The sequence below is a fragment of the Conger conger genome, chromosome 3, assembly GCF_963514075.1.
Source record: "Conger conger chromosome 3, fConCon1.1, whole genome shotgun sequence".
Taxonomy (NCBI): Eukaryota; Metazoa; Chordata; class Actinopteri; order Anguilliformes; family Congridae; genus Conger; species Conger conger.
In genome coordinates, this window is record NC_083762.1 from 40,492,026 (window position 1) to 40,502,180 (window position 10,155).

At 43.0% G+C, this 10,155-nt stretch overlaps 1 protein-coding gene across 1 annotated transcript in view; it reads left to right on the forward strand.

Annotated features, from left to right (window-relative positions):
* Window positions 1-8,468, forward strand: part of baz2ba (bromodomain adjacent to zinc finger domain, 2Ba) — a 116,934-nt gene extending 108,466 nt beyond the window's left edge. The window contains exons 33-39 of the mRNA XM_061233940.1: window positions 626-939; window positions 1,434-1,569; window positions 1,686-1,832; window positions 2,455-2,514; window positions 2,566-2,828; window positions 5,144-5,287; window positions 7,047-8,468. Coding sequence (XP_061089924.1) covers window positions 626-939; window positions 1,434-1,569; window positions 1,686-1,832; window positions 2,455-2,514; window positions 2,566-2,828; window positions 5,144-5,287; window positions 7,047-7,200 — 1,218 coding nt within the window. The 3' untranslated portion in view covers window positions 7,201-8,468. The remainder of the gene's footprint in view (window positions 1-625; window positions 940-1,433; window positions 1,570-1,685; window positions 1,833-2,454; window positions 2,515-2,565; window positions 2,829-5,143; window positions 5,288-7,046) is intronic.
* Window positions 8,469-10,155: the final 1,687 nt, after the last annotated feature.

Below are 10,155 nucleotides of genomic sequence, written 5' to 3' on the forward strand. Positions count from 1 at the left end.
TCTCTCTTCTCCATATATCAAGGGAGTTGTGTTCTGAGTGCCACCAAACCACGTTTTCTGAGCAAAACAGCTTCAAAGTTTAGTTGCAAGATGGTACTGTAGATATGTGAGGCTGGGAGACTACCGACACTGGGCTAACAAAACTCTGTAGCTATACCATGTCATCTTATGTATAAACCCTTTATAACTATATTTTTACCGTGAACATTTACTCTTGACATCAAGACATACAGACCATGAAAGCTAATTTTTGAGTAAAATCAGATGAAACCAAATAGCTACATTAACTTAGCCTGGTGACTGGTGAAAGGTGATAAGCTGGCTAGCCTCACAAATGGCACAAAACTCCATTGCTACCTCGTCATCTTACATTTAAAACATTTAAAACAATTTTTACATTGAATTTCACATTGAGACATACAAATCCTGAAAGCCAAGACATTAAAATGGTCGCTAAGTGTGACAATGTATGGTGAATGTATAGTAGCTGAACGGAACGCCAGTGCTAGCTTGTGATCTTATGTTTAAACATGTATGTTATAGTTGAACGGGCTGTAAGATAAAAGTGTTACCCCGAAGATAAGCGAAACTACGACCTAATATTTCTCGTTAAACTCCTTAACAGGGGTGGCTCTACCCCGAGCCCCAGTCAGAGAGGGAAGACCTGGTGTACCACGAGCATAAGCCCGTCGCCAAGCTGTGTCCAGCCGGAGACAAAGAGGCCGGCCCGAAGCAGGAGGACACAGGGGACGGCAGCATCGTGCGGCGCATCAACAACCCCCTAGATATAGCTGTAACCAGGCTGGCTGAGTTGGAGAGGAACATCGAGAGAAGGTATCTGAAGAGCCCCTTAAGCACCACCATTCAGATCAAACTGGATAATGTGGGTACGGTCACTGTCCCCGCTTCTGCGCCATCCAGTAGTGATGGTGGGGATGGGTAGGTCATCCAGATTCATTTGAGCCCTCTTTTGTGCTTCTCTCTGCTGACTGGAGCCTATTTCATTGTCTTGCCTGTTAACCCCTTCCCTCCCCACCCTACAGACACCCACCCTCCTCCTTGTTTGACTTCAGTACTTTATCGTGCTGTATCTTGGAACTGTTTCTCACCGGTCTCCTGCATGGTCGCGTGGTGCTGGCTTCCGTGGTTTTTTTGTGTGAAGTTTTCCCCCCTCTGCTCGTTTTCCGTGGAATCCCCCACCCATCCCCCACCCCCCCCACCCCCACCCCCACCCCCACCCTCCATGCACTTGTGAATGTAGCAGGCATGTCACCGGTTCTGTAGGAGCGGTGTATCTGCTTCGTCCAACCCACTTCTTTTGCACCCCTATTGCTTTCTGTGCTCTGTTGGGCCGGTCGCGTACCATTTTTGGCACGGCGGAGCGAGCTTGGTGCGCACTGACCTCCCCCCCCCCCCTCCCGTACCCCCGACAGAGGCGAGGAAGAGGTGGCCCCGGGGATGAAGGCGTGGCGTAAAGCGCTAGCCGAGGTGCGTAGCGCCGCCCAGCTGGGCCTCTGCGTCCAGCAGCTGCAAAAGTCCATCGCCTGGGAGAGGTCCATCATGAAAGTGGTGAGCAAAATTCCGCCTCGGCTCGACGTTCGTTTCCCTTTCCCGTCTCCCCCGCCGTTCCCGCGTCCTCTCCCGGGCGTCGCGGTCACGAATCGCGCTCTCGTGTGTTTCCGCAGTACTGCCAAATTTGCCGGAAGGGGGATAACGAGGAGCTGCTCTTGCTTTGCGACGGCTGCGATAAAGGCTGTCACACTTACTGCCATAGACCCAAGATCACAGCTATCCCCGACGGGGACTGGTTCTGCCCGGCCTGCATTTCCAAGGTAACCCTGGCCTTCAGGTGCAGAGCCTTCCCTGTTTAAAAATAAAAAATACTAACTTTTTTTCCTCAAAAACTGTTTTACATATAGTATTTCCAAATATGGTGCATTCTGTAAAGGCACCTTAGTCATGTTAAGATGAAGAAAACATTTCACAAATTCACAAGTGAAGGTATGTTATGGTAAAGAGCATTTTCAGTACTATGTGGAAGCTGCTCAGGAGTTATTTTACTTAATTGTGGCAGAAACTAGTTTGAATTCTTCAGTTTGTAATGTCAAGTATTTCATTTAAGAATTGTAAATGTATCTGTAAGCATATTTTAAATAAACACTTTCATTCCGCACAGGATTTGAAAACAGTTCAAACTCATATTACGGCAACATCAAATACAGTGCTAAAACACTTGCGCTGAAGGTCGATTTGACTCGCCTTCAACTGCAGTGTTTGATATTGCTAACAAATCTCTTAGCGCAGAGCTTTCCTGGTCAAAGTCTACCTCCGCGAATTCAGTGAGCAAGCAGCCTCTGTTTATACTCAGCTGTGACCTTTTCCCATTAGATATCTTGTTTCCGCGAACACGTCTGGTACCTGAATTCAAAGTAGTTTTTCTTTCTTGACATTCAGGCGAGCGGCCCGTCCCCGAAAAATAAAAAGGTGCAGAACCGAACCGGAGGAGGAGGAGGAGCAGGGGGGGGAGGAGGAGGGGGGGGGAGTGGCGGAGGAGGAACAGGAGGAGGAGCAGGAGGAGGAGCAGGAGGCGCAGGGGGAGGTGGAAAGAAGAGCAGTGAGCCGAAGAGGAGCAGGAAGCCGTGCACGGGGGGAGGAGAGGTCCAGGAGGACGAGGCCGCGAGCGCAAGCAGCACTCCAAAGAAAGGAGGGAAAGACGCGAAAAAGAGGAAGGGGGAGGAGACCCCGCCCCCAAACCAGCCCAAGCAGGACAGCCCCGCCTCCGCAAAGAAGCCCGCCAGAGACAACATAAAGGACCTCACTTTGTGCAGGTATACACCACGGTATACGTGCCTACTGTCCAATGTGTGTTTGTCCGTGTGTGTGTAAACCCACACACTTTCTGTTTATAGCTTTGGAACAAACTCTTGGGCTGCATCATTTTAGTTCTCAGTAACCGCCAACTGACCTGCACATGGTGTGGTTCCTTGACAGAACTAAAACCCAGGGCAAGTACTTGGTTGGTCAATTTAAGCCTTTGGGCCATTGACTTGTTACTCTCAAATTTTTTTTCCCAGAAAATATAAAAATGTGACAAATTCATTTGGAGCTCCAAACAGAACTGTGGGACTCTATTTGGTCATATTGTATGGTCTGCATGGTTCCTCTGTAAAAGAGATCTCAGTAGGACTCCCTGCTTAAATACAGGTTCATGAAAAAAAAAGTCTCATAATTGCCACATCACCCGTTGATATTTTTTGATCACTTATGTGATCACTTCCTGTGCTCATTGTATTGTACTGGTATTGCATGACTGACTCAGTTGTGACCTGTGTGTGAGATCACTTCCTGTGCCCATTGTACTGGTATTGCATGACTGACTCAGCTGTGACCTGTGTGTGTGATCACTTCCTGTGCCCATTGTACTGGTATTGCATGACTGACTCAGTTGTGACCTGTGTGTGAGATCACTTCCTGTGATCATTGTACTGGTATTGCATGACTGACTCAGTTAGGACCTGTGTGTGTGTGTGTGTGTGTGTGTGTGTGTGTGTGTGAGTGATCACTTCCTGTGCCCATTGTACTGGTATTGCATGACTGACTCAGTTGTGACCTGTGTGTGTGATCACTTCCTGTGCTCATTGTACTGGTATTGCATGACTGACTCAGTTGTGACCTGTGTGTGTGATCACTTCCTGTGCCCATTGTACTGGTATTGCATGACTGACTCAGTTGTGACCTGTGTGAGTGATCACTTCCTGTGCCCATTGTACTGGTATTGCATGACTGACTCAGTTGTGACCTGTGTGTGAGATCACTTCCTGTGATCATTGTACTGGTATTGCATGACTGACTCAGTTGTGACCTGTGTGAGATCACTTCCTGTGCTCATTGTACTAGTACTGCATGACTGACTCAGTTAGGACCTGTGTGTGTGTGTGTGTGTGTGTGATCACTTCCTGTGCCCATTGTACTGGTATTGCATGACTGACTCAGTTGTGACCTGTGTGTGTGTGTGTGTGTGTGTGTGTGTGTGTGTGATCACTTCCTGTGCTCATTGTACTGGTATTGCATGACTGACTCAGCTGTGACCTGTGTGTGTGATCACTTCCTGTGCCCATTGTACTGGTATTGCATGACTGACTCAGTTGTGACCTGTGTGAGATCACTTCCTGTGCTCATTGTACTAGTATTGCATGACTGACTCAGTTAGGACCTGTGTGTGTGCGTGTGATCACTTCCTGTGCCCATTGTACTGGTATTGCATGACTGACTCAGTTGTGACCTGTGTGAGATCACTTCCTGTGCTCATTGTACTAGTATTGTATGACTGACTCAGTTAGGACCTGTGTGTGTGTGTGTGTGTGTGTGTGTGTGTGTGTGTGTGTGTGTGTGTGTGTGTGTGTGTGTGTGTGTGTGTGATCACTTCCTGTGCCCATTGTACTGGTATTGCATGACTGACTCAGTTGTGACCTGTGTGTGAGATCACTTCCTGTGATCATTGTACTGGTATTGCATGACTGACTCAGTTGTGACCTGTGTGAGATCACTTCCTGTGCTCATTGTACTAGTACTGCATGACTGACTCAGTTAGGACCTGTGTGTGTGTGTGTGATCACTTCCTGTGCCCATTGTACTGGTATTGCATGACTGACTCAGTTGTGACCTGTGTGTGTGTGTGTGTGTGTGTGTGTGTGATCACTTCCTGTGCTCATTGTACTGGTATTGCATGACTGACTCAGTTGTGACCTGTGTGTGAGATCACTTCCTGTGCCCATTGTACTGGTATTGCACGACTGACTCAGTTGTGACCTGTGTGTGAGAGATCACTTCCTGTGCTCATTGTACTAGTATTGCATGACTGACTCAGTTAGGACCTGTGTGTGTGTGTGATCACTTCCTGCGCCCATTGTACTGGTATTGCATGACTGACTCAGTTGTGACCTGTGTGTGTGTGTGTGTGTGTGTGTGTGTGTGTGTGTGTGTGTGATCACTTCCTGTGCCCATTGTACTGGTATTGCATGACTGACTCAGTTGTGACCTGTGTGTGTGTGTGTGTGTGTGATCACTTCCTGTGCCCATTGTACTGGTATCGCATGACTGACTCAGCTGTGACCTGTGTGTGATCACTTCCTGTGCCCATCAGCATACTGCTGTCTGAGCTGGAGGGCCATGAGGATGCTTGGCCCTTCCTCACTCCCGTCAACCCCAAGTCTGTCCCTGGCTACAAGAAAGTCATCAAGAAACCCATGGACTTCTCCACTATCCGCGAAAAGCTTTGTTGCAATCAGTGAGTACCATTATACTTCGAGTGTAATCTTTAAGATGATTACACATGCATCTTAACCCGTAAATGTTAACTAGAGGTTGGGGGAGATATTGCAGTACTTTTTTCTGTATTGACACAGTGGCAGCAAGTATCAATATTTTATCTAATGCACTTTATTTTTGTAATTTTATGTATTTTGATGCATGATGCCGAGGTGGCGAACCACCCTCCATACCTCTATAGAGCTCATTGAAATCGTATAACAGGATGTCTCTTCATGGATTATCCCGTTTATACCATAGTTGTGAATCCTTTAAACTTGTGAAAGAAATAGAACACTTATTTGCCTTTGATGTTTTGCATTCAAAATGAAAGGTTATTAGCAATAGAGGTCTCATTTCCCTGGCAACATGAAGGTCACACTAAATCTGGAAAACAACCACTGCCATCCTGTAATAAGCATTAGTTTACAGTAGGGCTGTCAAAGTTAATGCATTAAAGCAAACGACGAATAAAAATGGATTAATGTGTTAAAAGATTTAATGCAAATTAATGCATTTGTCCTTTGACCCAATCTCCCATAATCCCGTTGCTGTGTGAAAGGCTGCTTTCACTATAAATAAAGAAGAGATTTTCCTTGTCATCTGAAAATGTCAATAAGTTAGTCTGCCTCCGCAACTGTGAAATATTAAGTGAAATATTCAGTAATTGTAAAGTGGAAAAAATAAGTGCCGGTACTCGTATGAGCGGAAGCCTCACTCCTTAGAAAGAACCAGTCCGTTCTGGAACTTCCCCCATTTTTGTGCCAAGCTAAGGTTGAAAAGACAAGTTCCATTCACACAGTATAGGTTACAGTTGGGTTGAGAGACGTTTAACACTTTATCAAGAGGTAATCTACAGTTTTACAAACAGATTGTAAATTATTTCAAGTGCATACGCCCAGAATTTTAATGTATCAGGATCTCAAAAAAGCGCAATAAGAACTTACCTTTATTTAAGTAGTAAATGTTTGCGAATACGAAAAGTCAGCCAAAAAGTGAAATTGTCTTATTGTGATAATAACTATAGCTTGCATACTTAGATCCACAAACTAGTGTGGGTATGCATTAAGAAGCAACAGTAGCCTAAGCATATGGGCAAAAATCTAAAGTGAGTACCAGTACAGTAAAGTAAAACTTTACTGTAGTTCAACAGTATGAAGTAAAGGGCTTCACAGTGACCAGTTATTAGCTGTAAATGTTTTATTTTATATTGAGTTATATTATTATAAATGTATACACTCAGTGAGAACTTTATTAGGTATTTATTAGATCGTTTAGACTTAAGTCTTCTGCTGCTGTAGCCTATCCACGTAGAGGTTTGATGCGTTGTGTGTTCAGAGATGCTCTTCCATATACCACTGTTGTAATGCGTTACTGTCACCTTGACGCATGCATAAGTAGGTGTACAGGTGTTCCTAATAAAGTGCTCCATGAGTATGTTTTATTAAAATTCAGCAATATGTCTTATTCCCCCAGACATCTTGCATCTGGAACGGTCATGTCATTTGTGAACAGACTCGACTTGGAAATGTTCTGTATAGGAGATTGACAGTATGTGTGAACAGGGAAAACTAATCTAAATAATTGAACTTGGCAATGTTGTGGGTGTCACTTGTGAAAGGGGCTTTACAGGTTGATAATGCACAGTACTTAAAACCTAACATGTATTTCAAAGGAGTCTCTTCACAATGGTTTTATATGTTACAACAAATTAATTTGTTCTTTCCTTGCATTTCCAGATACCAGAATCTGGAGACATTCATCATTGACGTCAACTTGGTTTTTGACAACTGTGAAAAATTCAATGAAGACAATTCCGATATTGGACGAGCCGGACACAACATGCGGAAGTTCTTTGAGAGAAGATGGACTGACCTTTTGAAGGCTAACTAAGTTTCTTCAGACGTTACTTTCACTATCTGGGACCACTTATCTCCATGTCAGTTCCCAGAGCAGAGCACTTGAGAAAGTATTGTACTCCAAATCTCCAAGGCACAAGGCTCAAGTGTCTTCCCCAAACAAAGCAGGGCTTCTAAATTCACAGTTAGGTATACTGATGTACAAAGTTGATCAGGCAAGAACAGGGAAAATGCACCCACAGAGTTCCGCACTGGGGTGTTTTAGTGCAATACTTTTTCTTCTAAGAAACCGCACTGAATTTGCAACCATCAGAGCTGTAATAGGGAAAGGATGCTTTCCACTTGATATCTGTAAATATTTTTTCCTTTTTTTTAAACTGTATTGTTAATATTATAGTGAATGTATTTAATTTGAATTATTTATGAGTTTTAAAGGTCCAGTGTTCTTCATTTTCTATGAAAAGGAAGAAATCACAAAAACTGCTTTAAATCTAAAGGAATGTGTTTTTCTTTCCAAGTATAAAACAAAGCCAAGAAAAAAATATACTGTTTACATTGTTCCGCGCATCCGGGGCATCCGAAGACTCATTACGGTAATACTGTAAAGCTGCATTTATGTATAAATATATGTTTTTGCATCACTTAGTTGCAAAAGGCAGTGAGACAACAGTGACACATCTGTATATACTGTTCATTAATGTTAATATTAAGTCTTGGTTGGAATATGTATGATGTGTACATATCGTTTCAGACATCAGATATTGTTTATGCCTTAGAATTGACTGTAGAGTATTATTTTAGTCTTAAAGTGATGATGAATTTATTGCTTGTACAGTAAATATCCTCTGCAAACACTGTGGTCTCCTTAATCTTGGTAGTGCCTACCTTTACAACAGGGTGTAGGGGATATTGTTTTTGTTTCCCATTTTTCTATTTTTTTAAATGTATCCTTTTAACCCTCCCTGGCGTCAAACTTGTGACGCAATCATTTTATCCACATAAGCTAGATTGCGACACAGTATTTTTCATGAAAACATTTCCCTCCATCTGCCTTTACACAGACCCTGGGACACAAGGACACTTGTAACCGTTGTGTTTGAATATTGCTGTGTGTCCTGGCCTACTACGGGCAGCTAGAACAGATTATTATCATTTTTATTTTGTTTTTTTTTTGTACCTGAGTGAGAGTACTTGAAGTTTTTATTTTAAGAGCTCGTGGAAAAAAATGTAGCATTCTTTTTGTAGGAGCATTATTTTTCACTAGTGTGTGTGGCACGGATCTATTAAAATGATGTTTTTCAACCCAGTATCCCTCTGTATTTTTTCTGGTCTTCATTCACTCATACATTAGCTGCTTTAAAAAGGTAAAAACTGCAAGGAGTAATTACTGTTGCAAGGCTGTATATTCTGTATAATGGCACTGAGAAGAAGGGGGCTAATGGCTTCAACTCAAGTGAAAAAAGGTAAAAGACCCCCACCCCTCCTTCTGTTCTAGATACGGTGACCAGACATCCCACTGTTCCTGGGACAGCCTCTTTTTGGCCTGACTTATTCTGATAAAATAGTTATTTGTGCTGTATTTCTGCTGTACCACATATCAATGGGCTTTATGACGAATAGCAATTTTTATAGGTTCTTCTTTCATTATGTACACGGTCACCCAGGGAATCTGGTCATTGTATATCAGGGATCTCAAACTGCCCTGGATTTTGGTCATCCGATAGGACTAAATCTCAAAATTGGGTATTTCAAAACTAGAAGCTGTGATCCTGGTGCCTGTATCACAAAAAAGGATTACTGGGTTAGCTTGATAACTACTGAGTAAAACTGCTATTTATATATCGCCTTTATCAAAAGCGCTGTACAATTGATGATTTTCATTCACCTGTTCTTCCGCACACACACCAACGGCCACTGGCTGCCATGCAAGGCACTAACCAACTCATCAGGAGCATTTAGGGGTTAGGTGTCCTGCTCAGGGACACTTCGACACACCCAGGGTGGGATTGAACCGGCAACCTTCTGACTGCCAGATGACTGCTCTTACCGCCTGACTCAATGTCGCTCCAAGGATATATTTTGATACTGAAAATCAGGATAATCTTGATCCCACTGAAGGGTGAATTCAATGGATTCAATGTTGATGTAGGGACATGCGGGACACATGGCGCATCCTTCATAAATTGTTTTTCCAAAACTATTTCCATTGTAAGCAGACAAAAACATATTTACAAAACTAAAAGTGGCCTAAAGAAAACGACAAGCCTTAAAAATATGTTAATGCTTTGGGATGTTATTTGAAAATATATTTAATTGTCTATTCTAAAATAATCTAACGGGTAGATGTAAAAATAAGATTTGAATAGTTCTTCCTCTGAAAATGCTACGCCAGAATCCAGATGGACCGGTCAATAAGACTGCAGTGAATCATTATTTTAACGAGGGTATTTTGATCAGTAAAAACATGTGTTTGGATGTTATTTTTATTTGTTTCGCAATCCTGTCTGATTGCCCTTTGTCATTATTGGCAACTGGTATAGCCATCACGTCGTCATGTAGGGGCAGTAGACGTATGAAGTAATTAAACTAACGGAATATATAACCGCCATAATTGCACTTTTTCAAAACGGTAAACAGAAAATCTACGCCTTTTAGGTTTGCCAGTCAGCCACTGTTTTCCATCCGGAAACATACATATTGCTTAACCGGACATATTGCTTAACCAAGTCATCTAGAAGCAGTCGCATGACTAGAAGCATGCAAGTAGGCGCAGCATTTTCGATTCTGTTACAAAGTTGCAGCAACAACATTAAGATAAAACGGCACTAAAAACCAGCCTATTTACCATCGTCAGAGATACAGCTTTGTAAGATCTATAGGTCGGGGGGGCGGGGTACAAAATATGCGTACAGAACACATGCCAGTAAAACAACAGTGCGTGCAGTATACACAAAATGTGTCAATTATATACTAGACAGATTTCCTACGG